General features: G+C 47.7%; 1 protein-coding gene across 1 annotated transcript in view; it reads right to left on the minus strand.

The window, feature by feature from the left end:
• Window positions 1–5,859: 5,859 nt before the first annotated feature.
• Window positions 5,860–25,075, minus strand: part of PDLIM4 (PDZ and LIM domain 4) — a 46,434-nt gene continuing 27,218 nt past the window's right edge. The window contains exons 4-7 of the mRNA XM_066197089.1: window positions 15,757–15,935; window positions 12,991–13,148; window positions 9,132–9,252; window positions 5,860–8,256 (exon numbers count right to left, since the gene is read on the minus strand). Coding sequence (XP_066053186.1) covers window positions 8,052–8,256; window positions 9,132–9,252; window positions 12,991–13,148; window positions 15,757–15,935 — 663 coding nt within the window. The 3' untranslated portion in view covers window positions 5,860–8,051. The remainder of the gene's footprint in view (window positions 8,257–9,131; window positions 9,253–12,990; window positions 13,149–15,756; window positions 15,936–25,075) is intronic.

Consider the following 25,075-nt stretch of genomic DNA (forward strand, 5'->3'; position numbering starts at 1 on the left):
CACAGAGGAAAACAAGGACCAGAGGCAGCCTTAGGAATCAAACGTTCTCACAGCCCCTGAAATCCCGTCCCTAATGCAGCCCAGTGCTTTTTCCCAGCAGTGTTTACTCTCGGCAACAGACAAGGTCAGCCAGCAGTGTCTGCTCAAGGAGCCTGTAGCAGCTCTGGCCTTCAGAGAGGAGCTTTTTATATTCCCATCTCCTATCCATTTTCTATTCTTGCTCTACACGTGACTCTGGCTTTGCCCACAGTCGGATAGCTGTCAAAGCCATTTCAGAAATCTGAACAACGCTGTCGTCTTCTGAAATAACTCAGGGAGCGCTCAGAAACCCGGTGGTGTCTAAAACACGGTGCTTGCCCTGCTCGGACAATACGGCTCCCTGGAGGTGTGAGCAGGGTGCCCGTGTCGGGCTGTGCCCAGATGAGGATGCCCGTGCCGGCGATGTGCGAGGGCAGGCTGGAGAGCATCGCTGCAGCAGAGATCACAGAGCGTGGTGTGGTAGTGTGGGAAGGAAGCACGGAGTGGGAGCGATGGCTCGGCGTGCTTGGGGAGGAGAATCATGTGGCAGCGTTTATCTGGCCAGGCAGCGATCTGCTGCTGCTTCGGATGTGGGATGAAGAACTCATGTCATGAGAAGATTCAGATATCTCCTGTTTGGAGAGGACATCCTCGTGCCGGGCCTGGGCTACTGAACAGTCTAAGCTGTCCCCAGCGATAAGAGCAGGGTGGGGACGGATCAGGGGCTCCCAGGCAGCAGCAGGCAGCAGCAGGCAGCAGCCCTCCACCTGCCCTGCCCTGAGGTTGTGCAAGAACCAGAGTAAAGAAATGCAGTGCATACCTACTCCCATTAAGAAATTAGGGATGTGAAGTGTATTGTCTTAAGCATTAATGTTAATGCAATCTTAGTAATTATTCAGTCAACAGTAATTTATTGCTGAGGACTAATTCGCATGGCTCAGAAATAACTGTGGTTAGGCTGCAAATTCAGCATATCCAAAGTAAGTGGTAGACACAGACTCAGTAAGTTGTAGATGGTGTGCTTAGGTTTATCTTGTTTGCAGTTGCATGCTTAACATATTAAAATTTCACGTGTCTGACATGAAAACACCACAGGGTTTTCTCTTATATTGTGAACCTGCACAAATTAGCAGTTAGAGAAATCCCTTGTGTTCTAGCCAGCTCTGCCACAGGACTGCTGCAATCACCATGGTCCAGAGTTTTTGCTGGGTGCTCCCCAGCTTGCAAAACCCACTTGTGATCCAACATCAGGGATGCTTTAACCCAAGCATGGAAATTATGAAAACAGTGGCCAGTGAATGGGTTAGACTGTTGTGGAACAAATTCACTGTAAGGGAAGGACCAGTCCTAGTTCTTGCAACTGACCCTTCTTAAAGAAGTCAGTGCATGTGTCCAGAGAAGGGGAACAGAGCTGGGGAAGGAGCTGGAGCACAATTCTGATGAGGAGCAACAGAGGGAGCAGGAGGAGCTCTGCAGTATGGGAGGTTCAGTGGGGACCTTCTTGCTCTCTACAACTCCCTGAAAAGAGGAGATAGTGAGGTGGGGATTTGGTCTCTTCTCCCAAGGAACAAGCAGTAGGATGAGAGGAAATGACCTCAAGTTGTACCAAAGGAGGTTTAGGTGGGATATTAGAGAAAATTTATTTGTGACACTGGCACAGGCAGTGGTGGAGTTAAATCCATCCCTGGAGGGATTTAACACGCATGAAGATATGGCACCTGATGACATGGTTTAGTAGTGGACTTGGTAGTGCTGGGGGCTTTTTTCACCAAAACAATTCTATGATTTTACCACAAGCTTATAAAACACACTTTCAGCTATTACATGAAGATTAGTGTGTGGGAAATGAGGTCAGGGAGATTCCTTTAAACTGAAGTCAGATGCCCAGAAGCTAGCTGAGCAAAGGAGTACTTCATTATAGGGGGAGGTGGAACAAATCTTTGTATGACTGAGAATGCCTCTAGTGCAGGCACTTGGTTCTTGTAGAAGTAGGAAACTGCTCTCAGCTGTGGAGGAGACCAGCTCTTGCTCATGTGCAGTCACAATACCCTCACCCAGAGTGACAATGTGCCTCTGCTGGCATCAGAGCTCCTGCTCTGTTCCAGAGTGGGGTGGTAGTGCCCACAGCAGCTCTGCTCTTTCTGCTAGGGCAAAGCCCCTTTGAAGGGATCCTCCGCTGTGGTGGGACAGCTGTGCCACCCTCCCAATAGCCATCTTGAGAGTTGGGAATTGAGAAAGCACATGGTAATTTCGAGTTTTGTGGATTGTATAGCACTTGGATCACATGGAAACTTGCTTATCAACAGGGCAAAGCAAGATCCATTTTGTACATGAACCTGCAGTGTGTGCTTCGAGGGGCTCTGTGCCACATGCTGGAGCTCCCATGGACCCTGCTGGAGTGTAGTACAGCCCTGCTCTGCCCACAGCCCTGGCCTTGCCCTCCTGCCTAGCCGCTGCCCGCCCTGGAGTTGGTGATCACATCCATCAGGGTCACAGCCCACTGGACCAAGAGCATCTGGGAAAAGGTTATCTTTGGCAGCCTTTGAAAAAACTCTTGACTCATCTCAGCCTTTCTGCTCCCAGCAATATAGTGCAAGTACCCCTTAGAGCAGTGCCGAGAGTTGCCTGATGCTCACTGGAATCCAGCTCGTGGGACTTGGAGCTCTTAGGGGCACTATGGCCATCACTTCCCAGTTCCTGGTAGTGGTGAATGAACTTCTCTCCTCCTAAGCAGAGCCCAGCAGACAAACATTTGTTGTGAATGATTTTTCATCTTATCTGTGGTAGGAATCCTGTAAAAGATAGAGTAAGTATGCCTGTTTTTAGCACACGTGAGAGGATTTGGGATAAACCCTCCCAGATCCCACCTACCCGAGTGCAGTCAGCTTTCCCAAGGCTATCCTCCACTCACGAAGGACTTTAGTAATTTTGCCTGGTGGAATGTTGCTCCAGCTGGAGAAGAGACATTGCTTTGGCCCTGGCAGGGACTGGCACACACTTCCTCTGCAGCAGGAGCATGGAGGCAAACATGTTCTGCTTCCCTGGCCCCCAGCCTTTGGGTCAGAGCTCAGTGATGTGGGTCAGGGCTGCATCAGAGCAAGGAATCCCCGGAGGTCTTGCCCGACGAGAGACGAGATGCTCAAGCCCATCACTACGGTGTAAAACGACCTCTCCCGGAGAGATCGTTGCCAGAAGTTTCCCGAAGTGCTGCCCTCTGGGTGGATTGGGCTGTTCTCGCTCGGGAACTTCCCCACCATGCCGGGACTCCTCACAGAGCTGGCTCTTGTCCTATTCTGCTCGAAGCCTCTGGGTATTTCAGTTTTCATCACTAGATGGAGCAGGAGACAGCACAGCGCCCGCATGAAGCTCTGCCTTGCCCCATGACCCTGCACCCAGACAGCTCCTCTGCCCCTAATCCACTTCCCACATCCTTTATAGACCCCTGCAGCCCATCTGCCCCTCATCTGCCCCCACACATCCCTTATAGCCCCCTGCATCCCAGGCACACCCATTTTACCACTATCTCCCCTACAGATCCCATATATTCCTCTGCACATCGTTCATCCAATGCCCTACTTTACATTCTCTGTACTCCCCCAGATGTTGGGAAAACCCCTGGGGTGTGCTGCCTCGGGAGCTGGGATTCTCCATTCCAAGGACAGATTAGATACCTCTTGGGAGGGTCAGGGGTGCCTGGTGCTGCCTGGGGACAGGGGCAAGGTCTGAGTGGCCTCCCGAGAGCCCCTCCATCTGCATTTTCCAGTGATGGTGTCCATGTCCCACTGGTGAGCCCAAGCCCTCCCAACCCATGGTCCCACAGTGACAGCAGCTTGTATCTCCTCAGAGTCCAGCACTTTGGGGAGGACACACTCATCACTGGCCTCCTGGAACTCTTCAGGTTCAGGAGTGAAGAACTAAAGTGTTTCTTCACAAAATAGTTATTCTCATTAATAAAGCCAAAAGCCTCAACCAGACTTGAGCAGTATCTTTGCAGAGTGAAGAGTGACCCTGTGCACGTTAACTGCCCTGGGAGCAGTACTGGCCCCAGCCCAGGCCCTCCCCACTGGGCTCCCTGCATAAGCAACGGCTTTACAACTACCTAAAAATTCAGAATATATAAGTGTCCCGGTGGAGAAGCTGGTCCTGGCGGAAAGAGCTCTGAGAGTGTTTGCTGGGGAGATAGAGAGACAAAGAACTTGCAGATAAGTTTGTATAGAATCAGGAGCAGTTTTCTGGGTTTTACTACGTGTGTAGGGAAGATTTTTTTTTCCTCCCTAAATAATTAAAATAGCTTCCTTCATACATGAGAAAGGGAAGAGAGGGAACTTTTCCAAAGAGCCTCTTACCCTCGGTCCCCCTCCTATGGCACAGGACATTTATTCTGAGAGGAATGAGATTTTTTTTGGGTCTCTGGGGCAGACTGGCAGTAACAAAAGCGAAGTTAAACAACTCCGAACAAAAGCTGCAGCAGAACAGGGGTGTGGTGGTGGAAATAATGCCTGGCTAAGTAGGAAACTTTAATGATGATACATGGAAAAAATCAAACAATTAAAACTTCAATCAGTCTGGCCCTGGTCCCACCTGATTTAGTTAATAAATGCTGCACCTCATCACAGTGGAGCTTGCGCCTCTTTTTTTCTAAAGAAGAGAGGAGGCTCCCAGTGTTGGGCTGGTCAGAGTAGCTGTGTGGGCAGCAGAGGGTCTGGGGGGCCCCCAGTGCTGCCCAGGCTCTCTGTGTTCCTCAGTCTCACAGTGGGGATCACCCCAAGGGGCTGAAGCCCCCCAGCATCAATGCCCAGGGCAGAGGGGCTGGGGATGGTGGTGGCTAAACCACAGAAACACATCCAACACGTGTGTATTCAAGGGTGAATAGAAAAACCACTAATTGGAGAGTCATAACCAGATTAATTATTTGAATATGTGCACTGATTAGACAAAGTTACATAGACCCACACTATGGAAACCTTTTCTGCCACATGCAGATCCTCAGAGGCTTTGTATTCTAAATGTTTTAGGCACTTGGAGAAAACAATTTCCATATATGAACACTTGCCAAATAAAAGCTTTTAGGTTAAATACTGGAGGCACTTACCTCACACCCCTTCTGACTTTCCCATACACCAGTGATTTGAATCCAAATCAACTATTAAAACCAGACCTACCGAGTTTGAGCTACAGAAGCAAACATCCCTCTGACACAGCTGCTGACCCCAGCCTGCCCTCTCCTCTCAATCCCCCGCACTCCCACCACCCAGTGGGCTTCTGTACTCCAAGGGTCAGCAATAACCTCTCCTCGGGAAGAAGGCCCACATCACTCCAGCAGTGACAGCAGTTAACAGCCCCAGCACTGCAAAACTGTGGATCCCAGTCTGATGACAGTTTGGGACATCAGTGGGAGAAGGTTCCCTTGGAGTGTCACTGTGGCTGATTAAACATCACCAAATCCACTGATTCATTAGTCTTGTGCATGGGCAGATGCATCAAAGCTCTGGACCATCACAGGATGAGCTGCGTCACACTGGTGGAGAGGAGTCAGGCACTAGTGGAGGATCACGTAACAGAAACACAGTGGCCTTTCCCACCTCTTCCCACCTGACAGGATGTAGGATCCCAGGAAGGTCTCAAAAAAACCCCACACCAAAACATAGGCCAAATCTCAAACAAGCTCTCAATGGAATGTGAAAAGCAATTCACATCAGGAATTCACATGGAGATGCAATTTGTATATCCCAGATGCTTTTTGAAGTTTATCCAGTGTCCTTCTCACCTGGGTGCCAGGGGACCCCCATACATATGGACCAGGCAAAGGCCAAGTGATCTGAGACGAAACCCATAATACAATTTTATTTTTTATTTCATACAAACAGCACCCTCCCCACATTTTACAGTTTAACAGCATTATCTGGTGACAGAGAAGGTGACACTCGCTTGTGGCTGCTCCTGCAAGCCTCGCAACAGGAACAGGGTGGCCTGAAGCCAGGAAACCCTGTGCCCTGGGATGGGCCTGTGTGAGGCAGCTCCAAACTCTGCAGGGGGACCAGGTGAACTGATTACTCCTAAGAAAGGGTATCATGAGATGCCATGTGGAAATATTGATTTGAGGGAACTTGGGATCAAATTAAAGAACAGCTCCATGCCCAGCATTCCCAGGGCTGTACCAATGTGGCAGCCAAGCAAGACCCCCAAAGGTGCCGTGGCAGCAGCCTGCTCAGCTGACTGTTTGAAATGAGGGTAATGGATCAACTAATGAACTTCTTGGTGTTCCCTGTATCAGGGCTGCAGACTCCTGGCATCCTGCAGGACATGACCACCACACAGGTAGAGTCAAATGGGGACAAGAGCCCCAGGGAGTGACAACCAGCACCACCGGCAGCTCCAACTGTCTGCCTGGGAAACAGGGAAAGGCATCCTGTGCCATTCATGTTGTGAGCCTGCCATCATACAGCCAAGCTGTATTCAGTCCTGGATTTGGGTGAAGCCTGAACTCTCAAGCTACAGGCACCAGAGCTCAAACCAGCAATGTATAAGAGTAACAGAGGAATTCAGAATTATTGTTTCTAACAAGGGCAACCTAAGGAGCTCCAGGCACAGCCCTGCATACCAGGGCAGTAATGCTTCCCATCTTATTACCATGTCTCCTCATTTACACTTGTCCCAAACAATCCCCTTCAGAGGGTCCAATTGACCAAGCAAGGCCATGCAAATACAAGAAAAATGTGGTTTAGCACTGTGATAAAAAATGCCCACGTTTCTTGTACTTGAATCATTAAAAATTCCTGATGGCAGAAGGAGGGGGAGGTGGATGTCCTGCTGCTAGCAGGAATGCACACAGCCAGCATCCCTGTGGTACCCAGCTGGAGGGAACCCACGGCTGCTGAGAGGCTGCAGGACACGGGGCAGGAGCTGTTGTGTCCCTGTAAGGCACTGCATGAAGAGGTCTAGAGGGAGAACAGTAACACCCTAAAATCCCTTCTGGGGTGCAGAACTTGTAGGAAGAAATTACCTGCTCAAATTACCTAGCCCCACCTGGCTGAAAGCACAGCCTTGGGAGATTGGTATAAATACAATCCTGCTGCCCTGGGGCTCACCCAAGCTCCAGTTATTCCCTAAATTCCTGGAGGGATTTTAATACCCCCTCCCTGCTGGGAGGCAGACCCAGATAGCAGCAATCTGAGGATCCAGAAATAAAGGACTGCAGAATTATAGCAAAAACTGGGGAATAGTCACAATGGCCAAAGTAAAGGCAGCTGGGGGCAGAAATGTAGGAGGTGGGGAAAATCAAAGGGTGCTCCAGACTACTGCAGTGTCCTTTCAAGGTGTGCTTGAGTGATTAGATGGCAGAACAATTGAATTGGCAGTAGAAGAAGGAAGAAAAAAGCTTTATCACATACTCAGTGTGGAGATCTCTTGAGAAGTCAAATCAGTCGTCATCAGCCTCAAACTGCAGTTGCCCTGGTCCAGAGAGTTTCACTATAATTACTGTTTTAAGAGACCACCCTTCCTTGGCACATCTGCTGGGATGTAGATGAGTGAGGCACCCACTGGTATCATCCTGACTCTCAGGGGTTGTTTTTTATCACTGGGCAGCCACAGGACAGGAGATTAGGTCAGGACGTAAGAGACAGTTTCTTTTGTTAAAGTGCCTTATTTTCTTCGAGCTTTTAAAACATCTTTTAAAACATCTTCAGAAGAAGGAGGGCACAAAAAAAAAAAGAAAAAAAAGGAATACAGGTTTTATATGAAAGAGAGTAGAGAATTAATCAATATTTACACAGATCTTGGATAAGATTACAGCACAGACTAATAAACCCAACACAGCAAAAAGCAGAGTGTCAAGAAGAAGGGCAAAACCTGTTTGAATGCTTTCAACACCATTCCCTGGAGATCCCAAGTGTAAACGGTTTTTATCTGGCAAAAGGCATTTTAACTTGGGCTTTGGTAATGGGGGTTGATTACAGCCCCGCTGCTCGCAGCCGGCGGGAGGACGTGGGTGGGCGCAGGGCCACCCCACCTCTCCAGAGCACAGCCCAGCTTTAGACGAGTTCCACTTTGGCGTTGGGATAAACAGCCACCACGTCATATCCTTCGGGGGGCTTAACCCTCTCCTTGGCGTGCGTCTCGCAGTACAGCTGCTCCTCAATGAAGAAATATCCTCTCTGCTTCAGGTTGAGGCCACAGTCGTCACACATGAAGCACTCGGGGTGGTAGAGCTTGTCCCGAGCCTTGACGATGGTGCCCCTGGGAGAGATTGGGAAAGCTCAGGTGAGGTGGAGAAACGACGAGCAGGAACAGCTTTTCCTGCTGCCTCAAGTGAAGCAGAGTAAGTGGAGGAAAGCAGCATGCAGGGACATGTAAGGGTGTTATCAGGGGTTCTCAGCCCACCCAAAGCTACCACCCCACTCCAGGCGTGGCTTCACTACGCTTCTGCTGGAAGGGATGCTTCACACCCAGGAGCACTGCTCCACAGCTTGATGTAAAACAGAATCTTAAATATCTACACTCAGCCTGGATCTGAACATCAGGAGCCAGCATCCTGCAAGGACTGAGGCTGTGCATTTGCAGGCACTAGGACGTGGGGAGCAGAGACCCTCAACTCACAGCACCAGCAAGAACACGGTTGCAGGCATTTGCACAGCTCACACTCAGCCAGCAAATTTGGCTTCAGCAGGATGTAAATTACAGCAGAACATAAATTACAATAAGTCATAAATTACAACAGAAAAAAGCAGAAAAACACCTATACTTTCTGAAATAAACATCCATCTGTCAGAAAGTAACTCTTCAACAAACAAACAGTTCTGTTCTCAACACTCAAGGTGCTTCTCCCACCAACCCTTGTAAGGCAGTGAAGGAGTGCTGGTGCCGTGGTGCTATTCATAGTCCATGGGCAGCTACTATGATAAGCAGGGCACAAACCATCCCATAAATCATCCCTTGCGAGATTCCCTTAAAAGGGGCAATTCAAACTGTATTGCTCAGGTTTAGATATGGTTAGAAAAAAACAGAAAGGGATTAAAGATATTCTGCCATCAATTCTAACCCACGTTCCTGGCAGGACCCAAGCCAGCCATGTCCCAGTGTCACTGGGGGGTTTGGTGAGGCCCAACACTTACACGATCCCATTCCTGCAGCGGGTGCACTCAGGAAGCATCTGCAGCCCAGACATGGGACCACCAAGCTTTGGCACCGGGGACTTGATGTTTCGGGGGTTGCTCAGTTTGTCGAGTTTTTCACCTGCCAAGAATTACAAAGACACAGATTGAAAACTCAGCCTCTCAGGGCTGGTTTCTTCTCTTCTTTCTTCTTCTTCCTTTTTTTTTTTTTCCCCCTTTTCCCTTATGGAGTCAGATGAGTCTGCCTGTCATAACAGGACCTGCAACTCCCTTCGAAGTTCCAGGACAGCACCAGCTCAACAGACATGGACCTTGTCAAAATGCAAAGCAGCTGTGATCTAGAGATGAGAGGTTAATTTGGCTGTAATACTACTTACTAAGTTAAGAATCATAAATAGTGAAGAGCTCAGAAAAGCTCCTCCCCAACAAAAAAAAAAAAAAAAAAAGGTTCTATTCCACCAACATTTCACATATACTTGGTAGATCCACCATCTGTCAAGGAGATGTAGATGAAAGCACTTCAGAGAATGAGACAAACTGCACCAAATAATAGAATCACATGCACTTTTCCTCCTAGAGCATGCATTTAAGCTCAAATAATCTAAACCAAAATATTGTGATAGAAGATAAGGTCTTCTGAGGCACCAGGCCCCCTTTCATGAAGGTCCAACAACGGGAAAGGAAGCAATGAACATTTTGTGCATATGAAAAATATCATAGCAGAGTTTTCAGTGTTGTTGCTACCACTCCCTACAGACCACCTACCATCCGCCCTCTGATTCTGGACAACACCAACATGCTTGTTGCCTTCCCCTGGGATACTTAAAAGCTTCCAGTATTGACTGCATGGTTTTCCTGAGCTGACAACTGTCTGTTTGGCATGTATCAATCTGTGGTTCCCCTGTGATTGCCTAAGGTTGTAGAAAGGAAAAGCTCACCAAGAAGGACCAGTTGGCTCACAGTTTGGAAAAGCAGCAGAGGAGCTCTTGGATGAACAAGTCGTTCTCCAGAGTTCTAAGTTGCCACACTCCCTGAGCTTCCAAGGTGTTTCAGTCCAGGGTCCATTGTAAACATGTGCTTCAAGCCCTGATGCCCAGAAGGTCTCAATAGGACACAAACACTTTCTGACCATGCTCTATGCCAGTTTTGGCAACTTCCGAGCAAAATCCAGTGTAAGTTCCTCCCACAGCTCCAGAAATATCTCTGCCTGTCCTAAAGGGAACTTTCAGTACCTGAAGCCTGATACATCATCACTGCTGGTTGCTCAGACACCCCAGGCAGGGTCAAAAGGCAGATACATTTTGAAGGGCATTACTTGGAAAAGATTCGTTCCATGGAGAGACCCCTGCTCCCCCGTCTAGTGTGTCTCAGAAGTGCTTATTGTCCTGGGCCCAGATGGGAAGGAGGCTGCACACCTGACTCATGCCCTGGGGTGCACAGACACCTTCACACCACAGCCACCCTCTCCAGCCATGGCTCTGACACAGGCCAATGCTGCCAGCAGTTCCAGCCAAGTGGGTAAAACCAAAAGGACAAACTTCCCACCAGACCCCACCTCCCCAAAACACAATACAGTGTTTGGCAATGCCAAGAACTTTCACACATGCAAGAGTGTCTGCCCAAGTGCAGAGGAGGGCTACTCCACCCTAGGATTTTCCCCAGCACTCAGCTGGCTCCAGTCAAGCCCCCTGTTGAATCCTTCCGCTGCCTTGCTGGGAATAAACTGAAGCAACTGCTCAAGCTGTTGGCTTCCCCCAGCATGAGAAACAGCATGCTTGGACTAGACATGCTCATCTGCCAGCATTTAACAGTTAAGCTGTCACTGCCTCTCATGCAGAGTGCTTGGATAAGCTGCTTAAAAAAGGGATTTTAGAGCAAAATGAACCCTGCAGAGAAGGCTGCTTCCCATCTTCCTGAACTGTGTATAATTTCCTTCTACTTACCAGCCCAGTCTCATGGTGATTTATGGTCTTCAGCAAGGCAGCAAAATGCTTTAATTCCACAACCTCAACCATGCCACCCCCCTCACTGCTGGAGTGTTTGTCCTTTCTAGGTCATGGGTACCTATGAAGGTGGGGACTGCCATTCCTCCAGCCTCCATCTCAGCATAAAGCATTGCCCCCTAAGGGTGTGGGATAGGGCTAAAATGCTTCCAGTAGAAACACATTCCATATAAAACAGGTTGTCGTCCAAGACACTCAAGCTCCTTGGGAGAGGAGAGCTTGACTTTAAAAGGACAATGCAGAGCAGGCTCAGGTCAAAATGTGTAATTTTAGGCTTAAGGAAAAAGGAGCGGGGTGGCAGCAATTAAACAAACCCAGCAGGAACACTTGGGATTGAAAACGTGCTGGAACATCACAGAGCTTTATGCCAAGCAGAGATGCTTTTCACCTAATTTCTCATCCCCTGTGAAATAAACAGCGTTGGAACGATCAAGGCATAAGTGAAGCTGTGCCTGCAGGCAGTCACACATCCCCTGCACACTACTGAGAGAGAGAGAGAGAGAGAGAGAGAATGTAGAACCCAGGTGACAGTGACTGCTCCAGCCTGTCCCACGCTAGCTGGTACCCAAAAGCAGCCTCTCAGGCTCCAGACAAACATGTGATGTTGCACTGGTGATGGGCTCGTGCCAAGAGAATGCTGATGAGTACACATCCAGGACTGGCTGGACAACCCCAGGATTTGGAGACTTGTCCTGGCACCTCTTGGTTCCCCATTCCCCCAGTCCACAGTCTTTTCTTTCTCCCTTCCTACTAGCACTGGGTTTCTGCCAGCCCAGGGCTGCAGGATGCAGGGGGAGGCAGGAGCAAACCAGCAAAGCTTTAATTTTGTTCCCTTTCCCTGGCACAGAGAAGGGAGGAAGGCAGCAGCATTACTAACTGGGATTAACACAGTCACTTCCCATTTGCTTCTTCCTAACAAGGAGACTGGCAAAGCAGCAGATTTGTCCTTGCTCTTTGGAGGTCTTGAAGGACCTGAAGGTCCAACTGGGGCCTGTATTTAACATCAGTTTTTCTGCCAATTCAGAGGCTGTAATACTAATAAAAATATAATAATATACCCAGTGCTTCTGAGGTTGATCCCATCTCATGCTTTGCAATTATGGCTCAGTCCCACTGAGAAAACCAATACTGGTGGAATTCCATGATGATCAGAAGTTACCTGCAATTGTGCTTCTTGTGAAGCAAGAACCAGCATCCTTCCAGTCAAAGAGCATACTTCTCCAACATTTTAGACAAACAGAAACTGAAGTGCAACAGCCCAACTCGCTACCTCTCATGGCTCCATAATGAGATTTACAGCAGTTGGTATTTTCCCATAAAATATATGTTCCTGGATTCACAATGATTGGAGTATGGGGCCCTTGGAAGGGACCAGAAAGAGAAGTCTTGCCCTGTAAGACTGTAAAGCAAAGCCTAAAAATTTGAACATAAAAGCTGCAGACTTAACGCTGAAAGGCAAATAAAAATCAAAAAGAAGCTGAAATGTATAGACTGGGGATCTTATTATTTAATGTGTTAACGACATGGGCAGGAAGCTGTGACAGACCTGAGAAGTGAGCCAAGAGCTCTTGATCCCTATCCCTGCCTTGCTGAGGACCATCCCACATCCTTATGCAAATGCCATTTACTTAACCAGACCAGGTTCTCCAACAGTGATCTTACACAACCATTTAAGGCCATCACATTTCATAAACCAACTCAGACAACAGCTGCTACACTGGTTACAAATCCAGCTTTCACACAGTGCTCAAGTCAGCCACAGACTTTGGTAAGCAGCAGTATGTGAAACACTGGTTTGAAACCTGCCATCCCGGTGGTCTCTCCGCAGGAGGGTGCTTGGGTGCCAACCTCCTTACCATTCTCACTGGCCTCCAACATGCCCTGTAAGTACCGGAAGGATCCAGACTGCTTTGGCTCTGAAATAGGCTTTTCATAATCCTGAAGCATCTTGTAGACATCCGACTCCACATCAATCCCATTTCTGTTCCGTGGGAGAGACTTCACGGGGTCAATGCTGGTTTAAAGCAAAGAAAGAAAGAAAGAAAGGCTCCAGTCAAAGAGAAACAGCTACTGTCAGCTCATCAGGGAGGAAATCTCCACATTCCCACAGATTCAATTAAGCACCTCTGTTCTCATGTGTTTCCCTGCCTGGAGGTATGTCTGGCCCAGGGACAGTTGCTGAACCAAGGAGGTTAAACTTGTTCCCTGTTGGGCTCCAATTGAGCAACACAGCAAGAGCTGGCCCAGTTACCAGATGCCTTCAGCAAAGAGGGCAGCTGTTTGCAAATGCTGTAAATTGCATTGCCACCTAAGGAATTTATTGAAAAAATGGGAAAAAACATGCATTTCATTAGCTATGTAGGGCCAGGGCATGCAGCCACTCCTTGTAAGGGCATCTGGAGAGTGTGTGCCAGGCAGGACAACAAAACCCCTCACCACCCACAAGTGGCTCCTGTGAAGCTGGTGTTACTGTAGGTACATCACAAACACAGACCACGGCTTAAGTGAGAAAACCACCTCACCAGGGAGGGAGACACTGGGGCTGCCCTTCAACCTCTCGCTCCAGCCTTCAGCCTGGAGCTGCTCCTGGTGTGTATGAGTCCACGGGGATGCAGAGATCCACTCACAGCCCATGGGAAAAGTGCTCACGCTGGAGCAGGTGGATGCCAGGGAGAGCTGTGATCTAGTGGGAGACCCAAATGGAGAGAGGGCCCCTTGTTCCAGAGACAGAGAGAGGGGCCTTGCTTCCAAACTAGAGCAGCCTGTCCTTAGAGGACTGCACCCCATGGACGAGTGACCCACACCACAGCAGTTTTGGGGACCCTGTTTGCTTGTGGGAGGGACTCAGGGCACAGCAGAGAACAGACTCCTGTCCCTGAGCCAACAGAAGATCCCAAATGACGAACCGACCAAAACCCCCACACCTTGTCTCTCAAAGCTGTTAGTGGGAAGGAGGGAGGGGCTGGGGGAAAAAAAAGGTGTTTTAAAGGCTTATTTTACTTCTCATTATCCTCCTCTGACTCTATTGATAATAAATTTCCTTAATATCTTTAAATTTGAACCTGTTTTGCCCTTAGAGTGTTTTTTCCCAGTCCTCATCTCAACTCATGAGCCCTTTGTTAGTTTCTTTTCCCCCCCCTCCTCTGCCCAGCTGAAAACAAGAGAAGGTAAGCAAGTGACTATCATGATGCCTGGCATTTGGCCAGTGTCAAACCATGACACCAGCCCAGCCTCATCGAAGAAAATGCACTCCAAAGAAAATGCACTCCCGCTCCAATTCTACTCAAAAGACCCAAGTGAATGTCCTGGCTTTAGGCTCATTTGCAGATAACACCAGATTTCGTTCTCTGTATTTTTTTATGCAGTTCTCCTCTTTCCAACTTCAATAACTTTCCTGGATCAGCATAGGGCAGCTGTCTTGCTGCTGAATCACTGAAACACAGATTCACACAGATACAGAGTTCCCGAGCTGAAAAGGAACTCTCTTTGCATATGATACAGACATTACTTTCTTGCAGGATATTTTGTCAGTTTGGAGGAACATAAATCAAGATCCTCATAAGCCATGTGAAAACATCCCAGTCCACTACCTGGCTTGTCTCAAAGTCTGAGTTATTCACCCAAACCATTCTTGGCTACACAAAAGCCTTTGCTTTCCTAGGAGCATTATTTCTCAGCCTCCTGGACAGCTGCACTGAGCAGATCTTACACTTATAAACATCCCAGTTACTGCAGTTTGTCTTTTCAGCCAGTATCTCCAGCTTCCAGGGTAAGTATTGGCTTCTGGCTCTGTGGCAAGGTGCTCCCCACTCCTAGGAGGGCAGCACCCTCCATCCTGCCTTGGAGACACAGTTTGAAAAAACAAAATATTGTTGTCTGTGACACTCACAGAGCCATGGAATTGTTTAGGTTAGAAAAGCCCTCTAAGATCATCAAGCCAAACCATTCCCCCAGCACTACCAAGGTCACCACTAAACCATGTCCCCAAGAGAAACATCCACATGTCTGTTAAGTCCAAGTAGGGTGACTCCACACCATTGCCCTGGGCAGCCTGTGCCAGGGCTTGACAATCTTGTTGGTGAAGAAATTTTTGCTAATATCCAATTTAAACCTCTCCTCCCCTTGTCTTCCTTAGCATTTATCCCAGCTCAGGGACCATACCCAAGGGCCACTAATCTACCTACTCACATCAGCAATAGAATGATCTTAACAGAGATCTGGAGAACAAGCACCTTCCCCAAGATGCATACCTGAGCATTGTTTCAGCATCACAACCTTCAATTCAGTGTTGCAGCTGCTACCTATGTAGATGTGGCCATTTTGTTCAGAAATTGGTGTCTCCAGAACTTTTTATTTTTGCTTTGTTTTGTTCATTTGGTTAGTTTCTTTTTTTCTCCCGCCTACACTTAACCAACAGAGCAGGGGTCCAGCCCAGCATCTTGATGGACTTGGCAGAGTTAGGTCAATGGTTAGACAGGATGATCTTGAAGGTCTTTTCCATGTGAATCTAAGATTCCATGATCTCTGGAGCTTCAGGAGTACCACAGCCTCTGTGCACTCCCTGAACCTTAGTTTGCAGGAGCAGCAGCAGATGCAGAGAGCAAGCCCTGCCCTGGTCCTACCTGTGGGCAGGGGTGATGTGGAGTCCACTCAGCTGGCCTGGAAGCGCCGACTCGGAGCTGTTGTTGGCATAGAGCCGGGTGGGTTGGTGATGCTGCATGTTCAGCATCTGCTGCTTGTCCATGGGGCTGCCCCCAGATCCATGGGGCATCGACCTCCTGCTCTGGGCAGGGACACTCTCCTGAAGAGAAAGAAAGCAGAAAACCCTGAGATTTATACTGTGTGATGTACATGGAGGGGCTGTGTTGGGACATGCAGCTTGCAGTAGTAACATTTTATGTGTGTTACGGAAAACAGGGATGTGCAGCAGGAAAAGGAAAATTCAGGCTTGACCTGCAGTTAAAATTGTACTGAATATACCAGCTCCCCTTGGTTCCCATCAAATGAATTTGCTGTTTTTCCAAGGTGAGCCACTGCCAAATATTCTGCATTTATTTCATATTTAAAAGCATATTTGCTGTTTCTTTAAAAGAAAGGCTGTGAGTCCACTTACTCCATGTTCCATCACTCTGAGGGTACTTGCTGTGCTCCTGACTTCAGGGCCATCCTGTCCATTTCTATCAGCATAACAGGATAAACCCATGCTGGGCAGCTCCACGTGCAGGTTGGGCAACACCTGAGGCCAAGTGACTGGTCCTGAGATTTTCACTGGCAGCTGCCTTTGTCCGTACAGATCTACACTCATTTTGGAAGGGTTTTCTCCCCAAATAAATCAGTCGTTTACAGTGTGAGAAACACATCAGTCAAGGATATAGCTTGGTATTCATATTTCTATTTGCTTTTTAAGTCCTAAGATAAACTGGAATTTTTTTGTCATATGACCTCAAGTCAGGAACTCAGATGCCATTAACCCATGAATTTTCCACATTATTTTACCAATGTCAAACATTACCTATGTGCTATTTCACACACGTGGAACTCCACATACGTGAGCGTGCTATTAGTCAGTCCCATCCACACCCATAAACCAAGCAATACCTACTGCTAATGTCACCTGAGCCAGGCTTTACCTGAAAAAACCCAATATGGGGAGAGGAGCTAACTCCAGCAACTGGGGAAAAGCAGCAGGAAGCTGGACATAGCCCATGAACACACGTTGGCTGCTATTTACAGCCATGTGAGTCAAAAACGTGCCTGGACTGATGAAAGACATAGATGCTGTGTAAGAGGCTGGAATCTGTTTAACCTGGTTTAATTTGTTCTAGAGCAGCTCCCCAAGAGAGGTGCCTTCCACCAGCTTTTCGGTAGATTGAAGTTGATGAAAAACCAAGCAGGGAAATGAAACACCATCCTGTAAACAAATAAAGTGCATATTGTGGCACTTTGAAACAAAGCTTGTTTTTGACTAAAATAATCCAATAAATATTAATTAGAAACAAAGATCTATCACTGGTGCACAGGAGAATGCACAGGCACTCACAAACCTTGTAAAAACAAACAGCTATGAGAAGTAAAAAACCAGATCCTGCTAGAAAAAGATCTTAAAAGTCCAATTCTTCAGTTCTTCCTAAGGCAAAATGTCCATTGATAAAACCAAGCTTAGTAAAGAACTGAAGGATGGTGCCTTTGAGGTTTCTTCCCCACCATCAGCTGAAAACCTGCAGCCTTCAGCAAGTTCCCAGCAACTTCCCCAGCCTCAGAAGCTGCCTGGAGCCCTCTTGGCACAGATCCCTCCACACCACACAAGCACAAACACGTGGGGAAAACGACTTCCAACATAATAACTTCAAATTGTCTATTAAAAAAGGAATTTTGCTGCCAGGAATAATATATTTTTAACTGTTCCCCAATTTATATTCTTAAAAAAATATATATATATACATACAAGCAGACTGTGGGTTCCCAATTCCCCAGTTTAGATTATTATTTCAAGAGAAATAAGGAAAACACTCAACCATGATGCAGAGAGGAAAAGAAGGATCATAAACATTTTTTGGAATAAAAGCAATGGCCCATACAGCTGGGAGCATTGAGAGCAATGCTTGCAGAAAGGCATTATCTTTAATTGTCTGGGCTTCATGGCTCAGATCCACACTCAGTCCAGGGTGGCTGGAGGAGAGGGCTTGGGGGTCCTCTCCTCTGACCTCATGTGCTCCTGCACACTGGTGCCATCCACACCTTTGCTGGGGTGCATGGGACTGGCAGCTGTTTCCAGAATGGAAACCTCCTCCAGCAAAGACCTCCAGACCATCATCTCCACGGACTCGCTTAAATCCAAGGCAGTTTGTAAAGCGTCGCCCCTTTGTCCCTGTTAAGCTCAGCAATTTGTACATCAAGACCAAATGTTTCTATAAAGCTAAAACTTATTGCTTGGGCACTCTCCAAAAGGAGGCCCTTGATGGAAGGGAGAAACAGAGCACTTCCTGCAGTGCTTGGCTTCCCCAGTTGCCACCAGCTCCCTGACCCTGTGTGAGGAGGATGTTCATGGTGGTGGCAGCTCACCTGTCCTCTGCTCAGCCATGTTATGAAGCCACAGGTGACCCAGCAGCATCCATAGAGATCAAGAGGCTCCTCCTGTAGCACAAAAAGCTGTTCTCACGCCAGAACAGCTCCTCTTCCTCAAAGGCTGTGAGACTCTGAAAGACTTTGTTTTGTGCAAAACACTCACACATTCACCCTCAGAAAACCAGAACCAGATGGATTTCTTTTCAGTTGTCAAATTCAAGATCAGTTCAAATTTCCCTCCTTCAGGGCCTAATTTGCTTTTCTTTGCTGGATTTTCTTCCTGCTTTTTACAGCCTTTCTTAAACTGAGTTTGCAAACCCTTCTTAAGAGCTGGCCTGTGAACTCCTACCAAGGAGAACTCTTATAGCCTACAAACCAAAAACTACCAATTTGTTTTCTCACACTTGGCTGGTTTTCTTACGCATTTTCCAAAATGTCCTATTTGTTCTCCCACCCTTTTTCAACTGCAAGTCCCTAGCTCTAGAGACCACAGAGATTTAGAGGACATCAGACTTCATATTCTGATCCAAAGCATTAAAAATTCATTTACTTCAATGTGTTATAAATTAGATTTTTAAAAGACTAGAAGTACAAACAAAACAATTAATCTCCTTTTTCCAGACTACCAGAGATTAAAACTGAAGATTGCTAATCTGATAGGCCAGCACTGGCTCCTAGAACCTCCAAGCAAGCCCCTCCACCCATGGCATGATTTGGAAGGGCTTTGAGCAGTGATGTTTTTGGCGCAGCTAAGAAACCTTCCTTGGCAGCAAAATCACCAGCTGCAAGGCTGGAAATATCTCCTAAATTACACCTTCAAGCCCCAAGTCCACCCTCCATCTGCCCACTAGTGCAATGGTGGTGGGAGATTTGCCCAGACAGGACCAGCAGTAGCTCTGCCCCTGCAATGTGGGTGCCCATCCCCACAGGAATTGCCTGCACCTCGATTATTTTCCTAATCCTGGGGGTGTTGGTCCTGTTCTCACACACCACATGAGATTCAAACAGAGCTGAAGGCCACGTTTGGCTCAGCCCAAAACAGTTTTCTGTTTGATATTCTTCAGATTCACCCTCTTCTCAAAACCAGACCATGATGGGCCAGTGTCAGCTGAATGTTTGCTGCCAAAATTCTGAATTACAGACACAAGCATTGCTATTTATGCACAGGAGGTAAAGCATCTCTCAGCCATAGAGTCACCTGGAAGAGGTGCCTCTTGTGACTGTCGTTATCTGTGTTCGTCATCCAGCAACAGCAGGACAAGCCTGTCTGCTTCAGCTCCTCCTTTGGCTTCTTTCTGCCTTGCTCCAAGCTTGGGTAATCGAGTCCCAACTGGTTCTGGCCTCTCCTGGCAGAGGGCTTTCTGTGCATGAAGTTTTACTGCCTTCATTACTGCAAGTCCTCTGTCATGCAAATGTGCCAAGCAATTAAGCCTGAAGACATATCCCAGAACATCCTGACACCCTCCAGCCAAGACACAGCCTCTGCACAGAAGGCAACTGCAGTGCTGCAGGTCCCTCCTCTCCTTCCCCCCAGGTTTTCAAGAGTAAAGATACTGCTTCATGTCTGATGAACCAGTTCATAAGTCCCGGAAATGGAAATCTCATTATTATCCCATGGTGGGGGTGTATGGGACAGACAGCACGGATTTCATTTCAATGCAAATAAGTGGTTTACACTGTGGCCAATAACCACAGGAACAGGACTGATTCTCCAACAAAAGCCTCAGGAGAACCCAGGGGAACCCTTATGACAAAGGCTGCTCCCAAAGCCTGGAGAAAAGGATACATTTTAAAAGCTACACTCATTTTAACACGTATTTCCCTATACGTACAGTTCAGACATTCTATGTATATGCTGCTTTTACAGACTAAGCAGGCTTCAATCTAACTTTCAAAAGCTCTAGTAAGTATGATCCCATTGTTTAGCTCAGCTCAGAAGATTAAGAGATAAGGAAAAAAGGTTGGGTCAAATTTGCTGAGTGTATCCTATGCTGAGGATAAACTGAGTGTGGGTTATTTTACAAGACAGATTTTTAATATTCTGCCAAGCTCCCCTTTCAACGTTGTCAGAGACTGAAGTAATATGGTTTTCGACTTAAACATTTTCCTGAAGGACTTTTCGAACTGTATTATAAAAGCTGCACAGAACACCACCACACCCTGACCAGGCCTTTGGAGGGAGGCCCCGGGCCGTTCGTTGGCGAAGATCAAACTCAGGAGCTGGGGACATTCACAGAGCACAAACTCAGCACCTCTGGGGAGGAGACCCCAGCCCAGGGCTGTCAGCTGCCAGGCTGGCACAGACCCTCGCGCCCAAGGTGGGGTGAGGAGAGGTTTTGGGGGGCTGGAAAAGCCTCTGGTGAGAGGCAGGGCCCCCGTGCCGGGCTGTGCAGAGGAGCTGCTGTGGGGCCCCCGGGGAAAGCTGACCCACAGCACGGGGGGACACGGCCCCGAAAAGCCCCAGAGGGGCCCAGACCCTGCCCCAGAGATGGTGCCACAGACCCTCGGGGCTGCAGGGACAGGGTCAGACTGGCCCTGCAAGGGAGGCACCGGGGCGTTCCCACCTGCCCGAAGCGTGCATTAACCCAGGGGATTCGGAACTCTTTGGCGTGTGGCAGTGTGATGTGGGACCCTCACCGACAAGAGACCAGAGAGAAGGGAGCAACGAGACATCCTTGGGATCCTTGGATGTGGGATGTGCTTCCACCTAACCCCTGTCATTCTCTACCCCTACTCCTCAGGCACACTTCATTTGCTAGCTCTTCCTCGCTTTCTTTTCTCTTTGCCTCTTTCTCTATTAAATAAAAAATACATCAATTTTTTGGCACCAACATCTGATCTCGTTTGGTTTTAATCTCGTTTTTGGGTATATTTTGAACCTTCAAAGTTTTTTCCGGTTTACACACAGAGACTTACCTTTCCTCACTTTTCTGGGTTTAAACCAGATCATAACAAATGTATCCTACAGTCTGAAGGAAAACCTTATCCATCACATCCTTCTCACTACACTCCTTTCACAGCTGTCAACTAAACATCAAATTAGTTTTTCAGATCTCTTTAAGTAAGAGACCAAACTCTTAAAATCAGACGATCTTTTTGTACAAAGGCTGCAGACAATGTTGACATGAAACATGACTCAAGCCGGAGCCTGGTGGAGCCCCAGCCCACCCATATTCCCAGGACAAGCTGTACTGCACAAGGGCATGTAGTGACAGGACAAGGGGGAATGGCTTCACACTGACAGAGGGCAGGTTCAGATGGGATATTAGGAAGAAATTCTTTCCTGTGAAGGTGGTGAGGCCCTGGCACAGGTTGTCCAGAGAAGCTGTGGCTGTCCCATCCCTGGAAGTGTTCAAAGCCAGGTTGGATGGAGCTTGGAGCAACCTGGGATAGTGGAAGGTGTCCCTGGCCATGGAAGGGGGAGGTTGAATTAGATGGGCTTTAAGGTCCCTTTCAACCCAAACCATTCCGTGATTGTGTACAGCACAAGGCCCACACACATTTAACCCAGGGACAAACCTCTCACAGTCAGAGAGCAGTGACATTTCTCCACCTTGGAGCAGCCATGTGGATGGCCATCAGCAAGGCTCCAATGGATGTTTCCTCCCACAGCTCCAGGCAGAAGCTGCACCCTCATGCAAATTAAAGAGCTCAGGAGAGACTCGAGCTGCAGTGCCAGGACTTTATCCCTTAACCTACCTGGCTCCCCAGCAGTCTCTTAAAAATCCACAGCAATGAAAAGAAGTTACCTAAGACTGTCAAGACTAAAATGTATTTGCATTTATCTTGCCTGCTGCAGTGCACAGGGCACATTTCTAACATCAGGTGTGCAAGGGGTACTTACCCAGCAGACAGAGAGCTTTGTATTAATGTCTTGGTAGAAAAATCCTTGAAGTTTTCTCATTTGCCCAGCAGCAGCAAGCTCCTGCCAGGTGACTACCTCACTAGAGCTAGGCTCAACAACAGTCGAAACCCTCGAGAGGGCTGTCCTACATCCCAGTGTTCAGGGTCACCTTCCAAGCTCAGGAACAGGAGGGCATTGCTCAGTGCAGGTGTCGGACTGATGCCCACCACACACAGGCTGCTGTTGGATTAACTTTCCCACTGACAGAAAATAATATCCACTACAGATGAAAAAGAAACCCTGAAACCATCACAGAAAGTGTCCACCCACCCTCCTGCCTTCCCCCTTTCTCCCAGGGAAGATGCTGCTCTTCCCATTTCAGTCTACGCTTCCATTGAATCACTTTACTCACCATCTGGTGTTTGGCTTACAGGACAAACCTGGTGAGCTTAACACTAACAGACTAGGTCTTGATTTCATGTTTTCCAGCTTACTGTCACCCTCCTCACTCTCAGCTGGGGAATTGTTTCATTTTCAGGGTTACCATATCACACTTTCTGATTCTCTTTCCATAATCATTATCAGCAGCTAATCAAAAATAAAAGCTTCACTGGCAACAAGCTAAGTTTCAGGCTACAAAAATATTACATGCTTAAAACCAAAAGGTGCCTACTTCACCAGCATGGGTTATCTGTACACCTCCTTCTGTAAAAGCCAGGGTAAAGGTACACCAGAAAACACAGCAAAAGCAACAGGATGATATATTTTTTCATATTGGAATGTCCCAACCTTTTGTTTTTCCTCATTAATAAAAAAAGATAAATTCAGACAGATTCAAAAACATGTCTCAGCCTTTCCCAGCCCTCTGTGGCACGAGCTGCTGCAGGGGATGGAAGCAGCTGCTTCATCCTGATCATCCTGAGGGACAACAGTGAGCATCTCTCTTTGCAGAACTGGGGATGGCTCTCTCCACATGCTCTCACCCCAGGAGGTCACTCAAGTGACCTCTAAGAGCAATTACTTCCTCTTAAGAGAGACACAAGGAAAAATGAAAGGGGATAAGCTGTTTTTCCTGATGGGTAAGAACAGAAACACTGAGCTACACCCTGTGCTTCCAAAAACTTGGCACTTCTGAGTACACAAGCAACAATTTCCTTACCTGTGTTAATAGAGTCATCACTGAAACTGATGTTATCAAGTAAAATAATACAGAATACGTCTGTGGTAGCACTTAATCCAACAGCATTTTGTTTTTTCCAAATCAATCCCCACTGTTATCATTTCAGTATGATTCCTATGTACCTTCAATGAGAACAAATTATTGAAGTTACCTGGACAGAAGAAAACACCATTTTCAAGTTTCCATTCCCATTTTCTCTCTCCTTTATCCTAATATTGATTTTGCCTCTTTCATATACCTGGGCTATCAGAACTCAAAGATGTTAATTTATCTGACATATGCAGAGAATTTCACACAAAAGGTTACACCTTGAAGATGTTACAGAGGTACTCAGAAAACTCCTTTGCTTTCAAATGATGCAGGGTTATACCGCAGGCAAAAGTAAACACAAGTGCACACACTGTGTGTGTGTAACCTCTTCACCCAGTAAATTGCATCAGTGTTTTTTGGTAGTGTAAAACCACAATATCTGGGTGTGAAATGTTGCCTGAGCACCCAGAGCTCACGGCCGATGCACCCACAGTGGCTGTCAGGATTCAGCATGTTTCTGCTATTAAATCAGTCCTCAAACAACGGGCTGTGAGTTCCCATGGAAGAGAACCCGGGTTCGTGCCAGGGCATGAGCTCATCCTTTGTTTTCCCCAAAGCACGAGGCAGACATTTTCCCTCCTTCCGTCAGGAGAGTGCGGGGTGGTGCCCAGCCGGCGGGGACTGGGGGTCCCAGCAAGAGCTTTCCCAGGAGCAGGCATGGCCCCTCCTGCCCCGTGGGCAGGGGAGGAAGGAAGGTCAGTCACCTTGAGAAAGGAAATTCCACCTCTCCAGCTAGGAGGCTTTAAACCCCAGCCCACAGAACTCAGCACGGCCTATGCCAGGCTTTTGCAAAGAAGCACATAGAAGTTTCCTGCTTGGCAGCAACCCACAGACAATTAAAAAAAAATACTCCATTTAATTAAAGTTAAGTTAAATCCAATACTCAGTTAATTAAATAAGGAGATATTCAGCCTTCATTAAAAAAACCATCTATATAATCTAGTAAAAAGTAAATATGAGCATATTTAAGACATTTTTAAAGGTATTAAAATCAGTGCTAAGGGACAGGTCAGCAGCAAAGTACCCTTCCTGCTCTACTGTGGGACACTGCTGCTGTCAACGGGTGGCCAGAGCTGGGGCACCAGAGGCTCAGACTCCCCTGAAGCCAACAGGTGGTTTTATTTAGGTAATTAGCAGCAAGCACAATCAGCAGTGACACTATTTTTGAAGTCAGGGCAAGCATGAAAGACTCCCAGGAATGATGCTGCAGAGCCCACACTGGGTGGATGCCATGTGCAATGAGAGGTGACAGGTCCTCAGTACTGCAACCACACACACCTGAGCCCCTCTGACAAGAGCAAATGAAGGTGTGTTGACATTTCCACTGGCATGGCTCACACCCAGCACTGCCTGGATTAGGCTGCTCAAACAGTTCCAGTAGGTGTAAGTTTGTCCTAATTCCTCCTCTTCACCCCATTCTGGCTGGCATTTTCACATAGCAAGCGACACACCTTGTACCTGATTTTAGTCAGAGCAAGCTAACAACAAATCTCTGTGGACTGAGACCTGGGTGTCAAGAACAGAGTAACACAAAGGAAAAATAACCTGAGTGATGAGCAGAAACAGCCTTCTCACTGTTCCTGTGCAACTCCCCTGATGCTGTGGCTCTTCTCCACTGCCCACAGCTCACCGTCTCAGGTGGTCAGGCTGGGAAAGCCACTGCTCAGGACACAGCACAAGAGAGGACCAAGAGAGCTGATGCACTTCCCTCATCCATCTCCTGAGAATGACACAGGGGCTGCTCTGCTAGCTCAGGAGCACC

The sequence above is a fragment of the Chamaea fasciata genome, unplaced genomic scaffold, assembly GCF_029207755.1.
Source record: "Chamaea fasciata isolate MVZ Bird 193981 ecotype frontalis unplaced genomic scaffold, bChaFas1.0.hap1 SCAF_15, whole genome shotgun sequence".
Classification (NCBI taxonomy): domain Eukaryota; kingdom Metazoa; phylum Chordata; class Aves; order Passeriformes; family Sylviidae; genus Chamaea; species Chamaea fasciata.